The sequence below is a fragment of the Harpegnathos saltator genome, unplaced genomic scaffold, assembly GCF_003227715.2.
Source record: "Harpegnathos saltator strain DR-91 unplaced genomic scaffold, Hsal_v8.6 scaffold101, whole genome shotgun sequence".
In the NCBI taxonomy this organism is placed as follows: Eukaryota; Metazoa; Arthropoda; class Insecta; order Hymenoptera; family Formicidae; genus Harpegnathos; species Harpegnathos saltator.
The window spans coordinates 919,287-947,191 of NW_020229875.1; the positions used below are offsets into that span (position 1 = coordinate 919,287).

General features: G+C 50.3%; 1 protein-coding gene across 4 annotated transcripts in view; it reads left to right on the forward strand.

Moving 5' to 3' along the window:
• cut (homeobox protein, cut) overlaps positions 1–25,600 on the forward strand; it is a 147,776-nt gene extending 122,176 nt beyond the window's left edge. Inside the window, exons 4-9 of one of the 4 annotated variants that reach the window (XM_025298420.1) lie at positions 9,128–9,446; positions 11,619–12,971; positions 21,506–21,857; positions 22,164–22,821; positions 22,909–23,182; positions 23,577–25,600. In XM_025298420.1, coding sequence (XP_025154205.1) covers positions 9,128–9,446; positions 11,619–12,971; positions 21,506–21,857; positions 22,164–22,821; positions 22,909–23,182; positions 23,577–25,273 — 4,653 coding nt within the window. In that variant the 3' untranslated portion in view covers positions 25,274–25,600. The remainder of the gene's footprint in view (positions 1–9,127; positions 9,447–11,618; positions 12,972–21,505; positions 21,858–22,163; positions 22,822–22,908; positions 23,183–23,576) is intronic. The other 3 variants (XM_025298429.1, XM_025298421.1, XM_025298424.1) reach the window with 3 other exon arrangements.
• Positions 25,601–27,905: the final 2,305 nt, after the last annotated feature.

The following is a 27,905-nucleotide window of genomic DNA, read 5'->3' on the forward strand; positions in this document are numbered from 1 at the left end:
AATGTCAGAGACCAGCGGCTGAGCATTTCCTATCGAGCATTTCTGTCAATAAGCGCTGTCGCGTACAATGGCGGCGATTCGAAAGCTGCTGATTATGAAATAAATGCCCGACTCGCGACCCCCGCAATACTCGCAAGCGCGCGTTCATGATCTCTCTTTCTCTTCCCCTCTCTTTCCTCTCTTCTCTCTCTCTCTCTCTCTCTCTCTCTCTCTCTCTCTCTCTCTCTCTCTCTCTCTCTCTCTTTCTCTCTCCCTCCCTCCCTCTCTCTCTCTCTCTCTCTCTGTCTGTCTCTCCTGAAGGGAGAGAGATTGTTCGCAACCGCCGTAAGCTTCCTCTGTTCGCGCGCGCAGACGGTGAGTAAGCCGGCGACATTGACACTTTCGATACCCGTCAATAAACTGCGGTGATTTCAATTGGAACATATCAGCCGTGCGGAAGTTCTCGTTTAAATTTGCGCTCAACATAATGTCGACGCGGTCATTCAGCCTCGCTGCTGCGTTTCGAAAAATTGTGCACACGCGTGTACGCGCGCGCGCGCGTGTGTGTGTGTGTGTGTGTGTGTGTGTCTCAGTAAAAAGATTTAAACTCGAATGCGCACACACGTGCACGCGCGCGAGAGGGACAGGAAGATTGATACGAGTGGCAATCTAGAATCTTTAATCGTTCTTTCCGGAAGCGGGCAAAGAGAAAAGTGCGATTATTGCAAATTTCATCGGACGTAACACGAACACACTCGGACGTCTTCCTCTCCAATGTCTCTCTTGTTACCATCTCCAGCCCGGCTGTCCGTGGCCGTTTCTCTCGTTTCAATATTTCTCTCCGGCGAATACCCCGACTAATATATGGCTTCTGCCGAGCCACCGCAAGTCGAGTGTGGGTGGGCGTACGTATTCATAAACGCGTAGTCCTCGTAATGCAAATCAGAGAAAGAGTTGGGAAGAGAAAGAGGAACAGGCCGAAGGAAAGACGAGGAGGGAGGGGCGACGACGAGGGAGAGAAAGGGGGAGAGAGGGAAATGACGGACGCGGTTAATATTAATTCTTCGGTGGCCACCGCGCGCGGTCCGCTCGATCGCGGATCGTAGCGGCGCAGGTGCCGAAGATGGCTAAATCCTTTGTAAACATCGAGGAATTATTAGGTCAGCTGTGGAAATAATTTATGCCCGTAACGATTTAATCGTTTCCCTTGGCTGTGCAAGAACAGAGAGAGAGAGAGAGAGAGAGAGAGAGACAGAGAGAGAGAGAGAGAGAGAGAGAGAGAGCGCGCGTTCGATCTACACATCTCATTCTCATTAGCCTCTTTACAGTCGCATCGGCACACATCATTAACCCCGCGAGTGCCGATACAATCTACGAAGGATAATACGCGTAATTTTATTCCATTCAGTTTTATTCGTTCCAGCGAACGGTTCGATTTACGTTTGATTAGCGCGGCTTTACAAGTAATAAACGAGCGCTAATAATTTTCCATCATCTAATAATGGACAGTCCACACACGTATGTGTGTGTGTGTGTGTGTGTGTGCCGCATAATACGCCGGCACACACGCGAACGAACTTTACATCCGTCTCGAATACGCGCCAGCTAGCTTCCGAACGTAAAGCCACGAAAAAGGAAAACTTGGCGCGGAGTCGCGCTTTGCGCAAGACTACATACATATTCCTGATAATGCAAGTTTTTCAAACAATGCCGCGGCTCAGGATAACTAAAACCGAACGCGAGATGTCGTTCCATTATAAAGGCAATATCCTATGGTCGAGTGTACCTGGTATTACTAGCTTTCATAATCTGATGTATATTACGCATAACCGCATGTATCAGGGGGTGCGAGAGCGAGACGAGGGAAGGTGTATGAGAAGGGTGTAGGAGAGGGTGGGCGAGAGCCGGAGGATCGCGTACTACCGTATGTATAGGTCTGGTTTCGGCAAAGAGTGTGCCCTCGCCGGTGCTCGCTCGTAATAAGCATAAATCCTCGGAGGCTTATCTAGCGGCGCCCAGAAGAACGCTAAAATAAAATATCATACATTTTGCCTTCTACCCTTCGTACCGAGGTACGTTACGACCGGCGACACCCCTCTTATCCGCCTCCCTTCGCTACCGCAGCAGTCGCTTTCTCATCCCTTCGCGACTCTCCACACCGTCATACGTAGCTCACGAAGATAAACATCGCCTTCGGTTGCTTACCGGGATCCTCCGAGGATCTTGATTCGCGCGACTCCCCGCGCGATTTCAAGCGTTATTGTTACGTCAATGCCAAACGAATTAATTTCGCGGGAAAATTTTGAACCATATATATATATATATATATATATATATATATGAGTTTATAAAACTTTTAATAATTACTTTTTGTTATAAAATTACTTGCAAAATTACTTTAACTATAATTAAAACTTCTCTTGATAAAACAAGTCGCAAATGAGAGAAAGTACAGTTTTCCGTTGGAAGATACTTGGGTATTTCTCGACAGATCGTTCAAACAGAGACACATACGCGACACGTAGAAGCACCGGTTAAACGCCAAAGCAAGTAGCTGAGGTGTCTTTATGCACACGCCCGCGCCGGCGACGAATATCTCGACGGGAAAATCGTCGTTGACCGTATCGCGCTGCTTTTTTTCTACATCTACGGCGAGAAAAAAGTCAGATACCATGTCCCAATAGGGATGGGTAGATGAGCGCCTTTTCTGTCGGATTTTTGCGAGGGTTTGCGCGTCGATGCAACGCGAGATGTTGGCCAAAGGCACGTAGTCGGTGTAATGAGGCGAGATACATTCGGCCTCAACTCTCTCTCCCGCGCCCTCTTCCTTCTACCGCTGCTATCTTTCTCTTTCTCTCTCTCTCTCTCTCTCTCTCTCTCCCCCCTTTCTCTTTCTCCATCTCCCCGTGGGGTGGTATCGTACCAGCGGAGGATGGCTGGCGGAGAAGCTCGGCCAGAAACGCGAAGGGGTTCGAGGGAGGACGCTCGAGTGAGGGAAAGGGTTGAGCTCGAAGCCCGATCAGTCATTAGACAAGTGGGTATTCACATATATCGAGTTGTAAAATCGATAGGGGTGTCCGTTAGCCGTGTATCCTGTAAGGAGTGCGCGGTGGGGATGAGATGCGAGCTGATAGAACGAGGGAGAGAAAGAGAGAGAGAGAGAGAGAGGGAGAGAGAAAGAGAGAGAGAAAGAGGGAGAGAGAGAGAGAGAGAGAGACGAGGGCGAAGACGGAGAGAGGACGAATGACCGAGCCAGCTATCTCGACGTCGGGCTGACGGAGATAGAAAACGGAAAGCCCCTTTCTCTCTATCCATACTTCCCCTTCGACCCCTTTTGTTGCTTCGCCACCCTCCTGCAACCCCTAGCCGCCCATCCTCCTCCTACTCCGTCTCCTCCACCTCCTGCCACCGCACGTATCCAGTCCTTGCATATTAATCCTGCCCATAATTCCCACTTCCCAGTTTGGGCAACCCTTCGCTTCGGTTGCTTCAGCTACCCGCGTCGGCAGAGTGAAAGGGAAGGAGAATGAGCAGGAGAATGAAAATCGGCGAGATGGAGCGAGAAAGAGAAAGGCTGGCCGCCTCCTATCGATTGGGCTTTCTTTCCGACCCCAGCTTTTAATTGGCATTCTCCTGTGGCGAGAAGAGGAGCGAACCTCCATGGGAGAGAGCTCCTCTACGGCCCAAAGGGGTGCTTTGCCACTAAAGGGATTGATACCGGCGATCTTTCCTTCGTCATGCAAAAATGAGATCTTTCTATCGCGACACGCTGATATCGGTCCTCGCGAACGAGGTCCTGCAAAAGTCCGGCGCACAATCCATCGGGAATAAAGTTTGGTAGATCGAGCGGCACGACACAGCGATCGTTCGAGCATGGAAGATTCATCGGATTTTATGGGTCGTTGCTCCTTAGCATCAAATACAATCATTAGGGCTTACTCTTTTGTAAATGCTTATAGACGCAACTCTCCCTCTCCTGTCTTTTCGACATACTTCTAAACATAAATAACCGATTGACACGGCAAGAGCCGAACGTACAAAGATCCTTGTGTGTTAAAATTTATACTTTTAGTTGCGAAATTGCAAGTGACCTTGTTACGTTCAGACGACCCCAAGATGTTCTTGGAGCGGAAAGTGATCGTGTCCAATGTTGAGAATGGTTATCGACAAATCTATCCCAGTCGAATCGCACGATCCGACAGAAGTAAATCGAACAAACAAACGAGCCGTTCAAGCCCAATTTTTACGACGTTTGTCCCCGTCAATGACACATCAAGGTAATGGGCGTAGATCAAAGGGTATCAAAGTATCTCAACGTAAACGACAACTTATATTTGCGTTCCCGTCGTTCGCGTGGAAACGATAATACGACAGAAGTGAGGGGCAGGGGGGGGAGAGAGGGGGAGCCGTGAAACCACGAAAAGCGAGAACGTGAGCTTCGACGGCCATGACGATCTCGTACCGACGCATCATTGGCGGACAGGCTACGAAATTAATACGAAGCAAACGGCCATCTTGTCCCTGTACCGAATCTACGTACGTATACGAAAAGGGGTTCTAATGTGCCACGGTGTATGGATATCGGGGAGCCGCGTTACTCGAGTCACCGCGTCCATGTATACATTCGCACGCACACGTGCGAGAGGGTACGCGCGCGCGCGCGCGCGCGCGAGAGAGAGAGAGAGAGAGAGAGAGAGGGAGAGCAAGAGAAAGGGTGGGAGAGAGAGAGAGAGAGAGAGAGAGAGAGAGAGAGAGCTTATGCGTATACACACGTAAGTATGAGAAGCCCGCGGACGTGTGCGTGAAGATTGATTATACCACGGGAGAAAATGTGATCAATAGCTCAACAAACAAAGGCCTCCGACGCCTATATAATGCAAATAGCAAAAATCGCGGAGGATTAAGGGAGTTGCGAAAGTAGGGGACGTGAAACGAAGGAAAGAGCGAAGGGGTGAGAGTGGGAGGCGAGACGGTGGGGTGGTGTGATGGTCAAGAAACAATACGGACGCGTGCGGCTACTTCAAGTTTGCTTGACACCACCGCGCAGGCAGCCCTTGCGCGCACCCTCCTGCACCCTTCGACTTCGCACCCTCCGGTTCTTCCCTCCGAGTCAGCTTGGAACCCGGCGTCCTCGCTTTAATTTGCATACGACCGATCATGTCTTCCGACTCGCCTTCACATCCTCGTCGCCATACCTCGCGACCATCGATCAAGCCCCGATTGTTTTTGCTCTAACTCATCCCCACTTCGCCACCCGGATTGGACGCCTTCGTGCTCTGGGGGGGGTTGCTCGTTGGTCACTACCCCACACGTACGTCTCCTGTGCGCGCACACCGACTTTGTATGGCCCTTCAGCAGTCGAGAATCTCGCTAACGAGGGGTTCTCCTTCTACCGATGACATTGTTCCAACGTAGAAAACCTGCCAACATCCGCCAACCCTTGCCACACCGCCGCGCCGCGCCGGTGGCGATAATTCTCCGCTCTTACTTCTTTCACGTTTCCTATTTTTTTCAACTTTTTCCATAATACCGGAAATGAACAGTTTAAATGATTGATTGTCAAAATGCGCACCCATATAGCATCTCGGTGGAGAACCTATCGTGATAAATAATTAATTGTCGGATTCTCCAGGGAGCTTTTGAGAACATGCGATTATTAATGTACTATCCGAGATTAATTAATCAATGACAATCTATCACGGAGAGATGTAAAATGATCTAATTCTATGAGAGCCAATGAGACGCGGTATTACACTTCCAGCAGGCCGAAACAAAATTACTCGCGAGACGCATCAAGACCGAAATTCGTGTGCGGAATCGAAATTCAATACAGCGAGTGTGATGCGCGACCACAATCGGGACCACGCTGCCTGGTTTTTACGGACTAGCCCGAAATGTTAAATTTCACCGAAGTTTGCCGACCCTCGCGCAGCCATCTCCAAATAACATATACTTACTAATTGCATCGATATCCGAGCGAACTAACTGTGAGCCGAAGATACGGTAACCTTTTTGTTATCTACGTTGCCGTCATGATGGTGACATGTCAGATTCGTTCGTAACTTCGGATCGTAAAATGTCGCAGCGTGATATTACAAGATAATCCAGTACGAAAATTTGCCGGTCAATCAACACTGTAGGATCAAGCAGTATTTCTATCGGATTGATCAACAGATTTATCGCATGGGACACGTTTGATCTAAAAATCGTGCGCTGTTGAATAAACGCGATACAAAGTACACAAGAGGAAGACGGATATTCTCTCTTGAATATTCAATAAAAATATGCAAAGGAGGGCCAGTGAGAGAGCTCGAACGCGGCTAATGGTGTGTCAATGATAAATTGTATCCCACATCGAGAAAGACGCTTATTATTAGACGCTTCGGTCTTGTCGTCGTGAACTTTTGTCAATTTTTCCAATTGCGAGAAAAAAAATGTGCAATCATGTCAAAGATAATGAAAAAGGAAATATAAGTCATCGTAATTGCTCGGAATCTGCTGTTCGAATTGCTCTTTGTAAAAATTCAGCCATCCACGCCATGAAGCATAAAACAGATTCCGCGCTTTCGAGTCCCATTTTGTTTACCATATTTCGCTCGACAGTTCACCAGTTGAAGAAACGCACGGTCACATATTGCGTTGTCGACGTGGATTACTGGTTTCATCCGCATCGTTAAACAGTGCTCACGAAAGAAATGGAAAGTGAGAATCGATAGACTCTCCCCCAACACGACGCCCAGCGCGGGGGTTGATTGGCCGTCGTGTGAAAAGAAAAAACGGAGAACATCAGCAAGTCGCCGGTGTATTTATCGCAAGTTCGCCGATCGACATGGTGTTAATTCCACCTGTCCTTCGTTTCGGCTTTCCCTCATGACGATAACCTATCCCGTCGCCGCTAATGGCGGACATTATTGCGAGCGATCGCGGCAACTTCGGAAACTTATCCTTACATAAGCCACCCCCGCCGCGGCAGTAACCACCCGTTCTACCTGACGGTACATCGAACGTCAATGCGTACTTATCTACACCCGTGTCGGTTCTTACCTGCGTGCCGTTATGTGCGTGTGACATCGTCGCACACGCACTTGCACATATTGCCGCGCGCGCGCGCGCGCGTGTACACACACACACACACACACACACACAAAGGCGCAAAAGGTAGAAGTGACGCTTCTAGACGTAGACGCGTATCGATTATGAGTGAAACGGAGGACAATCGACAGGTAGCCGTCCCCGATAAATAAACTAACGAGTAAAAACGTGCAAGTTTACCGCGTGCGCGTCAAGGACCTTCGATTTTACGCCGCTGCGATGAGTCACGGGGCGATACGAGGCGCCAGAGAAACGTGGTTAATTTCGTCAGCTCGTGCTACGATCCAACGCGACGTATCCGCCACAATCGCATCAGCCGGTGCGACTGCAAAATACGTCGGACAGCGAGTAACAAGGCAGAGCGCAATAATTTCTACCGGGGAAATAAATTTGATCCGAGAGTCGCGCGCGCGCGCGCGCGAAAGCCGCAAGACGTGAAACACGCGCATCGACAGCAGCGCGCTGTATGTCGCTGTCGCAGTCGTGTCGGAGGTGCGAATTTTGCAAAATTGAAGTCGCTGCTTCTCAATTAACCCCGGCGCGTGGAAAAAAAGAGACGACGCCTCGGCGAGGAAAAACAATTGATACGATCTCGTTCACGTAGCTCGTTGCGTCGCGCTCGCTCGCGCGCGCTCGCCACGGTGCGAACGCATTCGGCTTTAAAATCGTCCCACTCTACGTTCCCTCTTTGATCGGCTTTCTCTTTCCGTCCCTGCGGCAGCGGCCTACCGTTCCCTGTATTCCCTCGCGCACAGCCATCCACGTGAACCCCCGCGGAACACGTGGATAGGTTTCGAGTGCTCACGATTCATCGCGATTGATTGCGGGCACAGTGGCAACATGACGATTGCCGTACGCTCTATTCGCCGGGATAATTTTTTGCCGCCGGTAGCGCCACTCGATTCTTCCAACATCCCGGACTCGTCCTCGTTATTATAGGGATGGAAAAACAAGACGCCGCGTGCGCGCGCGCGCGCGCTGTAATTATTATGTGCAAATCGATGACGCATTAATGAGGGGATGGATGGATATGCCTCTCTCGTGCGCATCGCTACGGGCGACGTCATGAGTACAAGTCACGAGTTCCCTTCTTTCTTCCGCCCTAGTCAACTATACTTCAGTCTTCTCTGTAATTTTGTCATTGACATCCGGCGAGATTTTTTATTTCCGCGAGAGATCGCCGTTCTTTTACCTTCGCTAAGCGCAGAGAGAATCACCCGCCGCCGCCAAGCGGTTATGCGATTGATATTGTACATGGCGAAATTCTCCAAAGAGGATCGATAAAATCGGCTGTATCAAGCGTGAAAATGCGTGTACATATCTCGCTAACAAGAAGAGGTGTGTGTTTGCTGTGACGTTGAATTTTCGAGATTGAGTGGCGAAGCGACAGAATGGTCGATGACACGTGTCATAAATTACTAGCGATTCGATAATTGAATGACAATTCAACCGATGCTATCGATCCGATTGAACTCCATACTTAATTTAATCCGCGGTAATTACATCCAGACTCGCCAAGATTTAAAGTTATCCTCTCCTAAGCGTCCCCGCTATTGATTTCCGTATATATTCCCGATAAAATTAATAAAGAGCTTCTGTGGTAAGCTCCTTACTAGGTTCGGTCCCAGATAAACGATGCCCCGAAGTGAATCGCGCCGTGGAGGAGGGAGAAACTCGTAAATGTGATTCTATATTTGCGTCGATGATAATGTAGTTACGTTCCGTCTCCATTTAATCGTTTCGAGTCGATTTCCTGATGAGCGCGATGCTCGCGAGAGTACTCGGCGATATTTCAGGAAGTAGCAATTCCCCGTGATTTATATCGCACGACGTCTTCCTTAACGCGGGGAATTTTATCGCCGTTGTCGTTCAATAAACATTACGAGCGCGAGGGATATCGCCTCGGAGAATACCAACGTTTAAGCTTTTTACGATATGATACACGTACAACTCCATTTGTGCTTATTTGTAAATTTTACGAAGGGGAAGAGGCGGGTGTGAAGAAGGATGCGAAGCTATCAGATGTATCTCACAAAGATGATATTGTTATTTTTAGATCAGCCAACTGGTCGAGGAGGTGTCTAGACTGCAGCAGAGCCTGCAGCGCCTTCAGGAGACAAGCGCGCAGGCAACGGCGCGGCTCGAAGAGGAACTCGAAGCGCGCAGGCAACACATCAGCAGAATCGAGAGCAAATTGGAACGGCAGAGGGATTACGACGACCTGAAGCGCGAAATCAATGTACTAAGGTCAGTCGACCTTTCGCAGATACCAACCGGTGAGCCTGGCAAGAGTTTAGAACACCTTCTTATGGAGCGTACCAAGGCGTTGCAACAAGCCGAGAACTTGAAACCATCCAATACACCCGATGCACTCGGTAAGTGGACCAACTTGATATCTCAACTTCGAAATCGTTCTATGAGGCATCCAGCGCTTGAAAATACTAAGAAAGAAATTAAAAGAGAAAATGCGCAACACCCATAACCGTAACGATTGCCGCAATGTAAACGCGCGATGAAACTGACGATTCACAGCCAGAATAGTCAATTTGAGAGTAGGTTATCAGAAGAGATCAGAGTTACCTCGAGTCGTAGAAACTGCAATACTAATCAAATCACGATTCGTACATATGTAGCGAGAGAAAAATCAAAATATACATAACATTTACGCGATGGAACGTACGATCATATCGAAAACTTGTTCCAAGAATGAAGGTAGAGTAGAAGTGAGTTAAGGGAAAAAGGACAGAAACGAGAGGTGTCAGTAGGCCGGTCACACCTCTGTGATCTCGCTTCTGATTCTTGCGCACTATCGCTCTGATCTTCGGTCCCCGACTCTCTCTCTTCGAGGCTCCGTCAACGGGCTTTATCATCGAGTAACAATGAAAAGGACACGAGTCACGCAACGCGGACGCAAGAACGCTTCTATAGAATAAACGAGGGATGACTGAAGGAGCTTATTGGAAAAGAGAACAACAAAAATAACCCCGCTTGCCATTGTGTTCGCACTTTTCTTTGACTCTATCTCTCTCTCTCTCTCTCTCTCTCTCTCTCTCTCTCTCTCTCTCTCTTCGCCTATCTTACTTTTTTCCTTCTGTCTCTCTTCGTTTTTCGTTCTCTTCTTCTATGTTTCTTTATGTCCATTCTGTTACTTTTCTGTTTGTTACCTCTCTGTCATATCATACATCGTTTCGTTTCTCCGAATTTTCGCTGCTTAGGCTGCACTTTTTCGAGACACTCTCTTTCTCTTTCTCTCTGACTCTCTCTCTCTCTCTCTCTCTCTCTCTCGTTCTCTCTCTCTCTTGCTAATCATATATTAACGTACATTCGTGGAAGGTACTAACTAACGCAACCGAAAACACACGTTATAACCGCACCCACAGGCCCATCTCACTCCACGGGCCCGCCTCGTCTCTTACCGAGTGCTCCAAACATCCTCCTCCCTCTCTTACTCACGTAGAGGGCCTCTTTAAACCACCCCCGTTTCCCTTCTGCTACCATCCGCACACTAGGGAACGCAAACCTCGTGCACGCAAATTTGCGAACGACATTCGCAATATTTGCCCAGTCCAGGCCATTGTCTCGCAGACAGAGTTTATCATAAATCGATCCAAACTGATAGAGAGAGAGAGAGAGAGAGAGAGAGAGAGAGAGAAAGAGAGAGAGAGAAAGAGAAAGAGAGAGCACACGATAAGTTGGAATGAGAAAGAGACACCCTACACACGCCAGAGAACCAGGGAGATACTCTGCAACATACCAGCACCCCTTCTAAGTGAAACCGACCGAAAACCCACCCCTTCTACGTCGTCGTCGTGATCCTGCCTTCTCGATCCCTGCTCTCCACTACCTCCTTCAACAATGACGGGTCAAGAGCACCGTTTCTATGCGGAAAGTCCAAATGTTAAACATTCCCCATACGTCGAGACCACGCAATAACAAAGCAAGAACCCTCTTAACGTTTTCTTGAGTTCGGCTCGACTTTAGTACACGTACCACAGTACCTCCCTGATACAGTCACACAGAGCGTTCTGTTATTTTGTTTTCAATCCTGCGATACTCCCCACACATCCTGACGTCTGCGACAGCCGAGTCAGACGACAGACGCGAGGATATACCTTATTCGACGCGACAGTAGGGCGACTTCTCGCATCCACACGAACGCGTCATCGCGATCAACGTTCAGCGCGAGATGGATGTATCCATAACTTGTACGCATAATTTCTTTCGGGGCGGTCGACTACATCTCCACACAGTCTTCCTCTCGTTGGCGTCCACGTCGCTCCTCGTTTGTTTCACTCGAGCGTGGACCATGACCCGACGAAGCATCGAAAAAGAGAGTCTCGGTCACTCGTCGTCCCGGAAGATGATCAAGAGTGCCGAAATCGTCGCTCGGTTCTGCACTTGAAAAGAGACAGCGCGCGTACGGACCGGCGATCAGAACGGCGAGAACAACAATCCAGATCTTCATGTTCGCGAGTCGAAGTTAGGTTGAGTATCATGTACGCGTGAGATCGTGCTGACGGGCTCCCTTGTGTTTTTGGTGGTTGCAGGTGGATTATCGTCACCCCTGCAGCGCGCCTCGACCGCCTCGCCTCACGGGGTCGGAGGTGTGCCACCTACGTCCCATGTGTCCTCCCAACAACCACCGCCACCGTCCCTGGCAGTTTCTCTCCCTCCACGTTCCACCCCGACGCCCTCTTCGGCCACTTCGACGACTTCGAGTCTCCTCTTCCCGCACTCTCTCCAAAACGTCGAGACCTTCGGCTCCTTCCTCGGTGAAGAAATCGTCGCCAATTGGAGGCGGACGTTGGAAAAGTCTTTCATAAGTCAGCAGCAGCAGCAGCAGCAGCAGCAGCAGCAGTCGCAGCAGCAGCAGCAGCAACACCAGCAGCAGCAGCAGCAGCAACAGCAGCAGCAGCAGTCGCAGCAGCAGCAGCAGCAACAGCAACCGCCGCAGCAACAACCGCAGCAGCAGCAGCAACAGCAGCAGCAGCAGCAGCAGCAGCAGTCGTCTCAGTTGAGCCAATTGGCTCAACAGCAACAACAGCAATTGCCGCAGACTCAAGCGCACATGGGTCTGCATCCGCCGACAACGCCAAGTAGTCTAAATCATCTTCCATCACCGACGGACCCGTCGTCCACCTCGAATACCCCGGCAAAGTCGAACACGCCAATCGGCATGACACCTCTAGGTAGCCTAGACGTCGCTGAGAAGGCGCCGACGCCGGTGTCGGGACATGAGACGCCGGCACCGCCGACACCATCCTCCACAATCGCCTTAACATCGCCGCCGAGCTTTCAGCCGCCAACGTCGATGATAGAAAGTAGTACACCCTCGGCTTCAATCAACGGCGGCGGCCTCACAGCTCACATGCCCAACGCGCCGCCTCCCAAGAGCCCGGCCGATCAGGAATCATGTCACAACAATAACAACAGCCATCATCTGGCGAACAACAACATCGGCGGCCTGAGCGTCCTCGACACGCTGAAGAGTCCGTTTCGCTTCGACGACCGGACGCATCCCTTCCGATTCGGCGACGAGTTCGGGGCTGCCGGTATGGCCGGTCGGCTGGGCGAGTCACTCATTCCGAAGGGCGATCCCATGGAGGCGAGGCTGCAGGAGATGCTGCGCTACAATATGGACAAGTACGCCTCGCAAAATCTCGACACTCTTCACATAGCCAGGCGAGTGCGCGAATTATTGTCGATACACAATATCGGACAAAGACTGTTCGCGAAGTATGTTCTTGGGCTGAGTCAAGGCACTGTCAGCGAGTTACTCAGCAAGCCCAAGCCCTGGGACAAACTGACCGAAAAGGGCCGCGACAGTTATCGGAAGATGCACGGCTGGGCATGCGACGAGAACGCCGTATTGCTGCTCAAATCCCTCATCCCCAAGAAAGGTGAGTACTGATCATCGGTTCGAACTCTCTCTCTCTCTCTCTCTCTCTCTCTTTCTTTCTTTCTTTCCCTCCTTCTGTCCCTCTGTTCTCCTCTTGCTCTCTCTCTCTCTCTCTCTCTCTCTCTCTCTCTCTCTCTCTCTCTCTCTCTCTCTCTCTCTCTCTCCTCCCCCCTTTCTCCCCCCTCTCTGTCTCTGTCTCTCTTATTTATTCACTTTTTTCTACTTCAACCATTTCGTACATCTCTCGACGCGTCTCTGCGTAACGTCCGACACGACGAAGGCTGGATCACTTGACGTCTCGATGTCCATGAAGACGGACGAGACATCGTAATTACACACGCCGCCACATTGTAGCGAATACCTGTAGCAATCGTGATTAATTTCGCTTCCTTCCACGCCCATAAGGGCGATAAACTGCATTTATGGTAAAGTTCAGCGCGATGGTTTGAGGATGTGCGATCGAATATTTGCTATCTTGAGTGTGTAATTACGTTGAATCGTTCAACCTGAATCGTTGAAAACGTCAAAAGGGCAACGATTCCCATAGCGAGTCGCCGTGGCTGTTGAGCCATGAGACGTGCTCTCGCCTTCGTCGTCGATGACATATCGATTGACTTGACTCTCGAAAATCTTCCGCCTCGCACTGCCAATAATCCATCTCGCCGAATCACTAACTGCGAGCTGTCAGCTAACCTTTCGGTTGCCTAACGTGGGTTGCCTCGATGGTACTCTTCCGTTTTACTCTAACTGCACCGCGGGGCAAAGGAACGCTCATGTTAGAATGGCATCCCTCTGTACACACGCGATGTGAGAGATTAGGGAGATGAGTGTGCGTTGGTGACATCGTGAGCTTTCGCTATATCTGAACTGAAAAGGGGCAGTTGGGTTTTGCAAGATGTCGATAGAAAAATCATTGCGACCACCTTCTACGATAGCAACTATGCGAGTATTAGCCAAAACGTTGGAGCGGAGAATCACAGACGATAACGGCGATTACACCAGCTCGATGATTAATTTCTCTCTGTTGAATGCAACAATGTGGAATTCGTTTGAAGAGCCTGAAGACCGATCTTGTTGCATCGACGTTCGTGACACGACGATCATTCACGAACGACTCACGTGCACACGTGTAATTGTGTGCTAGGAAATACTTTACTACTGCGTCAGTGTGTCGTGCTGTTAACGAGAGCGCACACATTTCGTATCCGGTATCTGATGCAAAAACGTGCACGTTGTATCCAGGCTTGAACATCTATAGTCTTAATTAAATTACGCAGCTCGTTGGCATACCTTGCCCGTTATCGATTGTATGCTGCGTTTGGCAGCCATATTGTTTAGACTAATAGCTCCTGGGAATAGGAAGCCCTGGATGAGTGCTGGGTAGGGGTGAGATGTATAAAGGGCTCCGGTGTATAGAGATGGGGAGGGGGGGGGGGAGGACGGGGGAAGAAAGGAAGGCAAGATCCGACAGAGAACATAGAAATCCTAAACGCGCCGGTCTGTACTTATCGCGGAAACCAATTTGCACTTTTCTGATTGCCGCGGAATTGCTAGATTACGCCGAATGAGCCAGGTTTTATCTTAGCATTGACGTGAATACCAGTGCTGTCAGCAGAAACCAGGCAGTTTTTACGCCCAGGTGCTCAAACGATACTCAAACTGGCGGGTATCGTCCGAAATAGTTGGGCAATCGGATACCCGGAATCAATAATCGCGGAAGCTGTTTGAAATAATGCAAATAATAGTTGCAAGAGCAGCCGCGTGTGAAATATATCGTAACGAAATTTTTTCTTCGAGTTTTTTTAATTTCCCTTTTTCTTTCCTTCTGTTTTACCACACGATCTCGTCGCGGCATCACGGCTGTGTACGGTGCGCGCCTTCCGTCTTTTTGTAAATATTAATATCAATTGCACACTCACACACTCACCACAGGATGTTGACTCAATGCCATCATTTTCCCTTCACGTCCGGTGATGAAATAAAACGTGTATAAAATTCAGTTGGGTCACGAGGCGCGTCCTGCATCAATGGATTGTCGGTTTCCGTCGGACCTCTGGTAACAACAATCACGAGACATTACAGCGGATAGGAGGGAGTGCGTACGGGAGAGGGAGAGACAGAAGAAGACAACAGAAATGAAGGGTTAGGGCATACGTGGGGTGGCACGAAAGAGAGAGAGAGAGAGAGAGAGAGAGAGAGAGAGAGAGAGAGAGAGAGAGAGAGAGAAAACTGGTGACAAAAACTTTGGGGGTCGTAACGTCTCTCAATGCGCCAACCGTAAAATTATAGGGATGCATGCGTGTATCATTCCGTGGCGTGAGCACGGCAATAAATCAGAACTGCAGGAACCACCGATCGATGCAGTCGTTGATGTTGCAAGAAAATTGTGGACGTTGACCGTTTTTTCTAAATACGACTTTACGTTCTGCATTTCCCTTCCGTCAAACCTTAGAATTCAAAATCTTTACTTTGTTCAGAGAGAGAAGACACAGAAGAAGAAGTGGATCTGATCGAGCATCGTGAACCTTAGAGTAAAAAGATGGCATCCAGTCGATCTGTGTGGATTCTTGCGCGTCTTAGTCAGTCGAAACATACCGCGCTGCTATGTAAAGAATCCGCTAATTACTCGGTGCAATCGTTAACGACTGCTGCGATGTCGTAAATCAAATCCCTCTGTTCGGGCACAGCAGAGTAGTCACGATCAGTTAGATATTTATTGTGCTCGCCTTGGAAATGTAGCAGCCGCCGGAGTTCTTTAATCGTCGGATTAATCATTCGCCGTTTGTGCGCGCTAGCGTCCCGTGTGATCGTAATGAGAATCCGCAGCGGCTCAATAGCATAAATATACTTGGAGCAATGTCCGAAACTTCTATAATCAAGGCGTGTGATTTATGGGCAAAAATCGGCGGCTTTATATAGCCTGAAAGGCGCCGCCTAGCTTTGGTGGCGGCGTCGGTCGGTTGAGATAAGTTTGCGTCGGGCTAAATACCTGATCTAACGACTCATCGCGCTATTATATAGACAGGCGCAGGCGGCGCAATACCAACCTGTCGTTGAGAGCTTTATTGTGATTTATGAATCGACTTTGTGGTCACCTTATTTATCATCCGCGCCGGACGTCCGCGCGAAAATTGTTCTACAATGATCGTCGTTGATCGCGGATCGAGATGGTTCCATTTTGCCGCGCGCGCAACTATCGCGAAAATATCCGCCCGTCTTTCGGCTTTCGATGTTCTACGTGAATCATACGATACAGGAGTCATCACGTGTACGAGGCAAGTGGGAATTTTATCGCGTTATGGCCCGCGAAACCATATCATTAACGCGCTCTTGGAGCTTATTTACGAGCGCAATATTTTTCGAGCGGGAATTTACGCGCGCGCCGGCAGCTGTAGAACGTTGACAATGAATTTGTTCGCCTGTAGTTCAGGGTGAGATGATTTGGATCCAGTTAACGTCGCCAGGCCCCTCGGGTTCCGGTGGCCTAAATCACGGCGCGCTTTATAAATTACGCAAACGTCGCTTTCAGTCGGTCGCCTCGGCGAGCAAAAATCTCGCGCATTCGTGGAAACCGCTGATCCTCCGCGACAAACATATCTGGATCTTGGCCCACTATTCAGCGCGGCACGTCCAGCCGGTTTATTATTACGCCCGCGGAGCGTTACAACACACAATTGATCTAAGCGCGCACCAAGAGCAACGCGCAGGCGAGATTACCGTAATAAACATAGTTGGTCTGGCTCCAAGTCAGTTTATTGCAGAATTTTGTTCGCGAAGCCGCGGGCGCGCGCGAGCGATCCTCCGGATTCTCATCGGAGACTTTCCGCGGCGCGGCGGCGCGACGACCATCATGAACGAAAATCATGCTTGCGATGATTTGCAGCCGCGGCGAGAAGCGTCACGGGCCGTATAACTGCGATTTCCCCGCGAACGGTGGGACATTTACGCTTTTATAACTAATATAATTATAGTACTTTATGGAGGTGCGTGATTATGGAGATCTTTGCGTTTTATACTTTCTTTTCACTTCGGTGAGCAGTGACTCTTCAAGTGACTAATACAAAGTAAACATAGAAAACGATATAAAGCGCTTCCCAAAGCGAGAGAGGAACTCTAGCTTGACAACCGCAGCTATAAAAGTATCTCATTTGCGTACGTTGACCTGATTCGCGGAAGATAACACTATCGAAGTGTGACGGAGGGGTTTCAAAACTCGTGGCAGTCTCTATATCAAGCGGACTACACACTCACACACGGAGACACGCGCGAGTAGAAGAGTGTTGAGCCGAAATTTTTAGCTCAATTTTTTATCGAACAAAATTCGTCCAATGAAGAGACATTCAGAGCGTGATACACGCCGGACCGTCTTGGCAGCTGTCGGTTCAGCAGCGTGTACGCCAGGACCTCCTCCCTCATTAGCCGAATGTTCGATAAGCAAACTGGATAATTAAAGAACCTTGCGTTATCCGCATTTTTGCAAGAGCCGACAGTTGCTTTATCCTGGTCGACGTGCGTTGTAACGTACCCTTAGGCAATCATTATGAGACGCTCCGTATGTAACGCCGCCGGTTTTGAATTCCGCTGATAGTCTTCGTTGAGCGACCGGAGTCGCTTTAATTCGCGAGAAGGAATGGTTCTTAGCCGCGAACGCGCCCGATTCTTCTTTAATTGCCTGGATGCTGGGAGAAGGAACCAACGACGACGACGACGACGACGACGACGACGACGACGACGACGACGACGACGGCGACGATGCCTCGCGGCTACGAACGTCTCATATCTCACCGTCAATTAAACGAGCCGTACGCAACAACGTACTTCCACTCGCAAAGGCGACGAGGCAAATACGCCTCGTATACAGGTGTGCGCGCACAGGTGGCACACAGACAGCTGCGGGGCTGCAGCAGCACGCGCGTCTGTATTCCGCGCGAACGAGTTTCGTTCATTAGAGCCCGGCACTCTACGCCTTATGCGCCGATTTTATCAGATTTTCTCCGCGCCGCTCGTATCCTTCTCTACATCTTGACGCCTCGCCGCGACGAGTACGTTATACGCGCACGAGCTGCCCGGAGTTTTCGCATTCAAGCGCGTCCTCGTCTTTAACAACGAGCTGAACAGGGAACGGAGGCGCGATCATGCTCGCCGATAACACCCGGATTCTCTCCCGTGGGACTCGATATTTCAAAGCGAGCCTCTGCAGGAGCGCGTTTTGCCGCTCTTTCGTACTTTTCGCACGCACCGAGGAATTCCGCTGCGCGGAGTTAATGCTGATTGATCACCAACAGCGGTGTCAATATCCGAGTATCCAGCTTCTCGGGTATTAGCCGAGCACTCGACTGTATCGTGAAAATCGCTCGGCTGCGCGGATGTTAAATGCGCACAGTCTTCCGACAGTAAATAAAGGAGAAATAAATCTACGGATACACAGGTAAAAAGAAAGAAGAATAAAAGAAAGAGGAAAATTGGCCGCTGCAAAAGCCAATAACAGACGGATATTACTCGCTCGAGTATTACTCGCGACTTTTGCTTCTCGGAGTTATCTCCGATCATCTCGGCTGTCGTCCGATGTTTCGCGCCGATTCGCGAGTACGAGAGTCGCGGAATCGAGCGCTCGGGTGTAGAAACCACTCGGGTTCGTTCTGACGGCGCGGCGGCGGCAGTTACCACACGCGGCTTACGAGCGAGTGAGCGAACGAACGAACGAACGAACGAACGAACGAACGAACGAACGAACGAACGCACACTTTCCCCAAATCGCGTGCGATTGCGAGTCGCGGCGCGTAGCGTTCGGAAGCGTCGCAACTCGCGCGGTAACTCGCGCTCGCGCTCCCGCAACAATCGGGCGAGTTTCTTAAGTCACCGGCACCGGGTGGGGGGGGGGCGGCGGGGAACTCCCACGAAATCGTTCCAGATTTTGTAATCGCCGGGCCCCATTGTCGACACGTTTCTCTCCCCTCGTCATCGCGCCTGTGCCGCGTGCGCGCGCCCGTGTGTGAGCGGGTCGCGTCGCGTGCACGTGCATACGTCGAGAGACAATTTTACGGCGCGAATATAATTGCCGCGCGGGGGGGAGGTGTTCCTTCCCGGCGAAACACGCACGAGTACGCGTACGCGAACATTTTCTTCGTCGTCGTCGCGCCCATTGTGCGTCGCGCGGCCGCGCGATTGTTCTCTCTTTCGTCGATTCCTCGTAGCCGGTCTTTGATGCAGCGACGCGATCAGGACGCGCGCACGCCGACCGTGACGTTTCGCCATCCGCCATTCGCGCCGCCGGTGAGACGAAGCTGCTGGCAGCGGAGCGAGGGCGCAACGGCTAAGAAAAGTATGGATTTAGTGCGCAAAGCTCGTAACAATGCGCGACGCGCGTCGTTATGCGACGCGTTGCACAACAAGCGGCCGGGCCATTTTCCAAGCGGCTTATCCTACCATCGAGATTTTCCGCACCGTGGGAAATCAACGAATCATCCGGCCGATAGAAAACAGCCCGAAGAGCCTCCTCGCGTCTTTCGATGCCTTTCCGTTGTAAAATGCGGTACTCTTCAAAGATTTGACCGGATGCAGCACGGCCGAGCTTAGTCGCGAGCTTCGCTCGCGGAATATCCGAGGCGAGCGAGCGCCTGAAGAGATAACGCGCGCGCGCGCGCGCGGATTGAGCGAACGTGTGTGTATAAAAATGCCTCTTAATTGAGAGAAACCATGAATTTTGCAGCAGCGCTCTTCTCTTTGTGCAACCCGATGAGAGAATGTCTGCCGATATAAGTGACAAGCACGCGAGCGATTGTGCTCGCCGCCGCGCCGCGCCGCGCCGCGCGGCGCACAATGTACGTATCGCTCGCGATCGCGTTCGTCCGATAATATTTCTCGCTCGGCTACTTATTCTATATTTCCTATGAGAAAGTCGCGGGAAGATTGCCAGTTCTCGAACGTACAATCACGGCGGCGCACGGTTCCATACATGACGCGCGCAAGCTTTCCCACGTGATCACGCCGTCCGAGTGAACCCGCGGGAAGGAAGAGGTCGGAGTGTGACGCAAGTCGCGCGCGCTCATCTCTCACCGTGTCAATTCGGCCGCCTGGTCTCTCTCGCGAGTCTATCTCGCCGACGATTATTGCTCGATTGTCATCGAGCGCGGAATGCGCGCGGATCCACGACGGAGGAAGAAAACACCGACTCGGCGTTCTGCGCGCCCGCTCGAGACGGAGCATCGGAGCGCACAAATGCGAGTGTGTTGGCAGAAATTCAAACGTTGCGCGACAAGGCGCGATTGTCTCGCAGACGCGCCGTGTATACGACATCGTTTTTACCTCTGCATTCCCGATTTCACTCGGCCCATCCGCGACCGATCGTCAATTACGCGAGCGCTCCGCAATCGGCTCTCCTTCTTATCGGCGGCTTACCTCCGTTTCTCCTGGCAATTATCGCGTCAGCGTTCAAACGCAACGCAAGATAGAGCGCGATTTAGTCGGATTACGTTGGGAAGAAAGTTCGATCTGCACGCGTCGGGTGCACGCGCCGATACTAATACAGGGAGTCAACAGGAAGGAGAGAGAGAGAGAGAGAGAGAGAGAGAGACATTATTCTTCAGCTAATCCGGCACTCGCTGCGATCGCTTACGAGTGCTAACGGCGATCGCGCTTACACGTGTCTTATGATATAAGATGCGGTTGCGTTAGCTTCCGGATCGCCTTGGGCGAGCTGCATTTTGCAATCGCGAAAACGCACGGGGGGAGCGGATCTGAGCGAGGAGCGTCGGATCTTGACGGATAAAACGTCGGGAGATTATTTCGCTGGTGATCGAAATTCGCGCGCTCGCGCGCGCGCGCGATTCTCGCGTGCGGATTCACGCGCCGGGCTCGTGAGAGCAATCAAAGATATGATCGATGGTACGTTCGTCTGAATCTTGCAACTGATTGGTCAATTAGATGGGAAACACGTAGGAGGACTGCTCTCCTGCCGATGTGCAGGGGAAAGACCGCAAGAGAGAGAGAGGGTCCAGGAGAGGATATTTTAATTATCGTCGTCGAGTATACTTCGCCTTCGGGTTCAGCCCGCAGTTATCGATTGCGCGTGATATTAATTGCTAGCGAGCATAAAATCATCTTCCAAATATGATTCGTTACCGCGTCAAAACTGTCACTCTCGCCTGCACGAGTGAGTCGTCTCGCGACTTAAAAAAACGAACGTTGCAGCGAAGGTCGACAATTTGAGATTCTTCCCAAATTCACGTCGGATTATGGCTCGTGCGCGACGAATAGATTGTGCAGTAATTATCAACGTCGGCCACTAGAGGACTGATCAGCCCTCTGAATACGATAATAATGATGATTCGAGGTTTTCGGAGCGAGAGGAGAAGCACACGAGAAGTTAAAAGTCGATGCGACAGGCGCCGGACGAGTCGCGTCGAGAATCACGTTTATTGTCTCTTGCATTCACGTTTGTTTCTGTGTGTCACCTTTCTTTTTGTTTATATATATATATATATACCTAAGACCAAACTGAGTAAGAATACACCACAAGTTGTGCCTCACCCGTAGAGTATGTTTCAGGCAAGGAGCAGGGAATGCCAGCGTTCGCACGTGGACCACAGGATAGTGGTCCGCCCGACATGAGTGACGAAAGACTGGCTCATATACTGTCGGAGTCGGGCCACTTGCAAATGAGGAGCGAGCACGAGGTATCAAACGACGCGGACAGTAAGAGCCCGAACAGGATCGGTTGCCCGAGTCCGTTCAGCAAAGACAGATTGGACAGTCAGAACAGGAGACTAAAGAAGTACGAAAACGACGACATTCCCCAGGAGAAGGTGGTGAGAATCTACCAGGAGGAACTGGCTAAGCTGATGGGTAGAAGAGTGGAGGACCTTCGCCCGCGAGAGTTCCCTCCTAGGTAAGGTCACGATTACGAGGTGTCATCTCTCAAGTCGCTACAACAAGTTGATTGGCCGAGCATGCCGGCCTGCGATTGCTCGCGCCTCGCTGGTACTCGCTTCGGTTTCGGCTGGTCAGCCCGAGTATCCGAGAAGAATAACGCTCGCAAATCTCAATACCGGTCTAGAATCGCTCGACTGATCTCGGACGAAATGTCGATAGTCGCGATAGAAAGCTAAAAGATCTTGTTCTCGTGATGTAAGTAAAGTTACATTACCGCGATTGATTATTATTGAGGACAGCACGCGACCTCGATTGATCGTAGTGCGATCTTTCCGCATTTTTTCAGCGGTGCCCAGGGCGGCCTTCAAGGCATCGAACGCACCCAGGAGGACATACGATTGGCACTGGATGCTTATCATCGTGAGCTTCAGAAACTGAACACCGCGCCAGGGCAAAATCCCTCGATCACCGGCCTGCCGGGCTTGCCTGGGCTCCCAGGCTTGCTGGCGCTTCAACAACAAGCTCTCCAGCAGCATCACTTGGCCGCAAATGGCGGCGGTGTTCAAGACTTGAGCCTAGGCAAGGTGGATCCGCGCAACAAAATGATCAATGGCGTATCGGAAGAGGAGAAAGAGAAGATGGAGGAGGCGATGAGACACGCCGGAAGTGCTTTCTCCCTGGTGAGACCGAAGCAAGAATCAACGGGCCCTCAGTCGACGCCCGGTGGTTCCAGCGCGAGTTCGCCGCTGGGCAATTCCATACTACCACCGGCGATGACGCCTAACGAGGAGTTCTCCGGTGCGGCGGCAGCCAGCCCTCTTCAGAGGATGGCTTCCATTACGAACAGTCTGATAAGTCAACCGTCCACGCCAACTCACCATGCGTCCAATCAGAGGCCGCTGAAAGCTGTGCTTCCACCGATCACGCAGCAACAATTCGACATGTACAATAATCTCAACACCGAAGACATCGTGAAGAGAGTAAGTTGAGCCTAAGCTGAAGCTATCGATTGTACATAATTCATCACTCGCGTCCGCGAGCCTAATCTGAAATGTCAACTTGCACAGGTGAAGGAACAATTGTCCCAGTATTCGATCTCGCAACGACTATTCGGCGAATCGGTGCTGGGCCTGTCTCAGGGATCGGTATCAGATCTTCTCGCGCGGCCCAAACCGTGGCATATGTTGACCCAGAAAGGTCGCGAGCCTTTCATCCGCATGAAAATGTTCCTCGAGGATGACAACGCGGTGCACAAACTGGTCGCCAGCCAGTACAAAATCGCCCCGGAGAAGCTAATGAGGACCGGCGGCTACGGCGGCCTGCCTCGTAAGTTTAACTCAGGTCAATATAGATGTTTTGTTACTTTATTATATTAACGTAGTTCGGGAGCTCTGTTGTGTCTGTCGAGCACGACGTCATGATGATGTGGTGGTACACCTTCTGTGCGACTCGAAAGAGGCGACTCGAGCAAGCATGACATCTTGACAACGTATAGATGCAACTTGTTTATTTTATTATAGAGAGAATCGAGGGTTGCGCGCCAATACGATCCTCACAGACACACACACACACACACACACACGCACACACGCACAAACGCACAAACGCACACACTCGTACACACAAAATAGAAATGAAATTACATTCTGACGTCCGTAGAAGAGGAGCTTTCGGACTATCAAGTTTCAATTCTACCCGTCGAATTCTCTTAACCAAACGTCTACCGCTGTTACAGCCTGCGGAACACCAATGAAACCTATGCCACCGACGAAACTCGTCCAAGAACAACTTCAGAACGCGGCAAAGGCGCAAGCCGCCGCACAGGCGGCTGCGCAAGCAGCGGCGCAGCATCAGCAGGAGAATCAGATGCAGCTCGGACCGCCTCAGCAGAGCCCGCAGCATCCGCAGCACCCGCAGCACCCGCAGCCGCCGCCGCCGATGATGCTAACACCACCCGGTCCTCATCATCCTCACGCTCAACTCAGCATGCAGGAACTTCAGAAGAAACAGCAACAGCAGCAGCAGCAACAAATGTCACTGCACTCGCCGCACCATCAAATGGCGCCGTCGCCTCTTCGAGGTCTCCATCCGCACATTTCACCGAGTGTGTACGAGATGGCCGCCCTCACGCAAGATCTCGACACACAGACCATCACCACGAAGATCAAGGAAGCATTGTTGGCGAACAATATCGGCCAGAAGATTTTCGGCGAGGCGGTGCTCGGTCTGTCGCAGGGCTCCGTCAGCGAACTGTTGAGCAAGCCCAAGCCGTGGCACATGCTCAGCATAAAGGGTCGGGAGCCCTTCATCAGAATGCAACTTTGGCTGTCAGACGCGCACAACGTCGACCGACTGCAGGCGTTGAAGAACGAGCGACGAGAGGCGAACAAGAGACGACGCAGCAGCGGTCCCGGTCACGACAACAGTTCCGACACTTCGAGCAACGACACCGCCGAATTCTATCACGCTGCCTCGCCCGGCCCGGGGCCGGCCTCCGCGAAGAAGCAGCGCGTTCTCTTCTCCGAGGAGCAGAAGGAAGCACTCCGACTCGCTTTCGCCCTTGATCCGTACCCCAATGTGGCCACCATCGAATTCCTCGCCGGTGAGCTCGCCTTGTCCTCGAGGACGATAACGAACTGGTTTCACAATCATCGAATGAGACTGAAGCAACAGACGCCGCATGGCCAGCCGGAGCCACAATCCCCGCGAGAACCCGGCCAGCCGTTCGACCCTGTCCAATTCAGATTACTCTTGAACCAAAGACTGCTGGAGATTCAGAAGGAGAGGCTGGGTCTGGGGAATGTACCTTTGCCTTACTCTCCGTACTTTAATCCCAATCTCGCGACCTTGGTAGGTAACGCTCTAAAGGAACAATGTTCCGGCCTCGACCTTTCGATGAGCGCGCTCAAGAGGGAGCCTAATCAAGAGTTCGAGGACGAGGACGCCGAGGACGCAATGAGTAATTTAGGTAGCGAGGATTCGGACGGATCGGCTGGTAGTATAAAGAGAGAGCCCGCAGAGACGCCGACAGCACCCACCACGGTCAGGTCCAACAGAAGAAAACCCGCAGCGCCGCAGTGGGTGAATCCCGAGTGGCAAGAACCGACGAGAGCGGGCGACGAGGTGATCATCAATGGCGTTTGTGTGATGCAAACGGACGACTACGGCGTGAAGAGAGAGGCCGAGGAGACCATAAGGGTCGAGCCGACTCCAGTGCAGGACAGATACGAAGAGGACGCTCAGAGCGACGTCTCTTCCGTATCTGGTAACAATGGAGCCGACCGGGATAGCCCGCTGCCAAGTCCAAAGTCCGGTCAGAATAGTCCGGTGACGTCGCCCAGACCGCCGTCGGTGCAGCAGACGCAGCAGTCGACGGAGGGCAGTCCGAAGGACGTGGTGAAGCACGAGCCGGAGGAAACGTGGGATTACTAGGACAGTGCGACACGTGAAATCTCACGGAGTGATCCGCGAACTCAGTGTTACTTCTTCGGACAGAGTCAAAACTGGAGCGAGGTTTCCGACGTGTCCCCGATGAGGGGCTCACGTTGTTGGAATATGCCAAAACAACGCTTTGTAGAAAAAGGCGGTCCGCGAGGGCCACCGGTCTAGTTAAGTTTTAAACGAGGAAACCAGTTATAGGACTCGGAGCGTGCGGCACCGAGTCCTGCCTACCACGAGGGCATTATCATAGAGAGGCAAACGCGATGTACGGGTCTAAAGAAATTCTTGGAAGGAGTCACCGAGGAGGAGGAGGAAGAGGAGGAGGAGAAGGAGGAGGAGGAGGAGGAGGAGGAGGAGGAGGAGGAAAAGAGAGGAGGTCGAGAGAGGAGGACGAGAGCTAGTAGGAGGACGAAACGATCAAAACTGAATGGAGCTCAATCAAAAGAACTCACTTTGTGACGTTTTCTACGCGACAAGTGGTACGAAATAAGTGTCGGTGCGCGCGATTCAACGGCGAAATCGTATCGTTAGAAGACTATGAAGTAACAACGGAGCCGGGAGCTATGGGACGACAACGATGACGACGATGACGACGACGACGACGACAATGACGATGACGACGACGACGACGATGACGACGACGACGACGACGGGCTCTCGTTGCAACTCGTTCGAAATTCGAGAGAACCCCGGCTGCTTTCGCTTTCGTGATCACACTTCCCCTCGGTGATGAATGATTGATGAATGATCATTCCAGAGGAGGGAGACGAAACGGACTAGATAATGCGCGGAAAACAGAGGTGGTCCGGGTTCGCCACAGTGCAATCTCCCAGTAACCAATTGTTAGATCGAATTATTATTAATTTTTAACGAAATTAAGCGCGACGGAACGGCCGATTAATAATTATTGCATAATTGTGATTCATGTTATTGTTTATACTTGCCTCCCTATTCCCGATAGTAATTAAGCTGTTAATGTTATATACTCCTTCCTCCTTTCTATCTCTCTTTCCCTCTCTCTCTCTCTCTCTCTCTCTCTCTCTCTCTCTCTCTCTCTCTCTCTCTCCCCCCTCCCCTCTCCTCTCTTCTCTTTCTCTCCGGACTTAAACCTTCTTATCTCTCTCGGTTAAAAACTCGACTTTTTCCTCTATTCTGTTCTCCCTACTTCTTGCTTATCCGTCTATTTATAAAACTGCGAGGAGAATGATCACTTAAGACCGTTACCAATGTTATTATTATTATTATTATTATTATCATTGCTATTATCATTACGGATTATTTTATTATTATTATTATTATTATTATTATTATATAATTATCATTATTAAATATTCTCAGTTATCAAGCGCATTGTCATCGATTACTATTTTTACATTAATATGTTGAACGGCGTGCAGAATGTAAAATACCAAAAAAGAAGTAAATCTATTCGTTTCACGAGACAATTATTTAAATTTCCTTTTTCTATTTGTTCGTGACTATTAGCTGTGCTAAAGCAAAGAAACAAAATGAAATTGGTGATGAATATTTTTGATGATTACAAATATTATCGTATTATTAGGCTTACGTTAATTATTGCTAATTATTATTGTCACTATTGTAACGATAATCATTATTATTTTATCATTAATATTATATTATATTAGAAAAATTGTCGCGATAACAATGTGGCTTGTAAAGCCAATGTGATAGAGCTTATATTACGATGACGCATAGAGAGAAAGAGCGAGTACGAGTGAAAGACGAAGAGGCACGCCTATTTCATTGAACGAGACGAGAGATTTGCGCAAGCCTGAGTCGACGGATATGCGGCGATTTCTGGCGTATGTAAATACCTGTACAAAGGAAAGGAGGGAAGAAACCTCTCGGAATACGAACACACAAAGAACTACATATACACGTACACACACACGCGTCTTGTATATTTACTTACTTACCACACTTAATTATATCTATTAGAACGTACGAATATACCCCACGCAGACTAACAGCGATACACATCGCGCAACTGCCTGCTGAATTTTCACTTGTCGCAGCCAGCGATCGCACATCCCCAGAATAAATTTGCGTAATCAGCAACCGCGACACGATGAGAGAGGTAAGGAATAGAAAGAAAATCCAATTCCCACAATTCTCACCAACTGCTCGTTGCGATTCGTGAAAATGCAGTGTCTGGGCTATTATAAATGGCGCAAAGGGAGAATAATTAATAATTACGAGACTTTGTCGTAAATTATCGATGCCTAGAAGAAAGGAGAGATGCGCAGATGATATTTCGAGGCGATTTTCAGCGAGATTCAGTGAGAGCGAGAAAGAACGAGCGAATGGGTGAACGAACGCGTGTGTGCATAAGTGAGATCAACTTCGTAAGAGAGAGAAAGAGAGACAGTCCTCGAATTATTAACGAATCAAACTAGTATTTATCAGAATAAATTTTAATCTTTGATTAAATTCTAGTCCGCAGCTAAAAGAGCAAAAAGAGAAGAAAAAAAGGATAACGGATAAAAGAAGGAACGAACAAACACACACACGAATGAGACACGATACGTAAGGCAGAAGTGCGAAGAGAAGTTCATGCAGACGATCGCTTTAGAAGGGCATTGCTAAACGAGAGACCACTGAG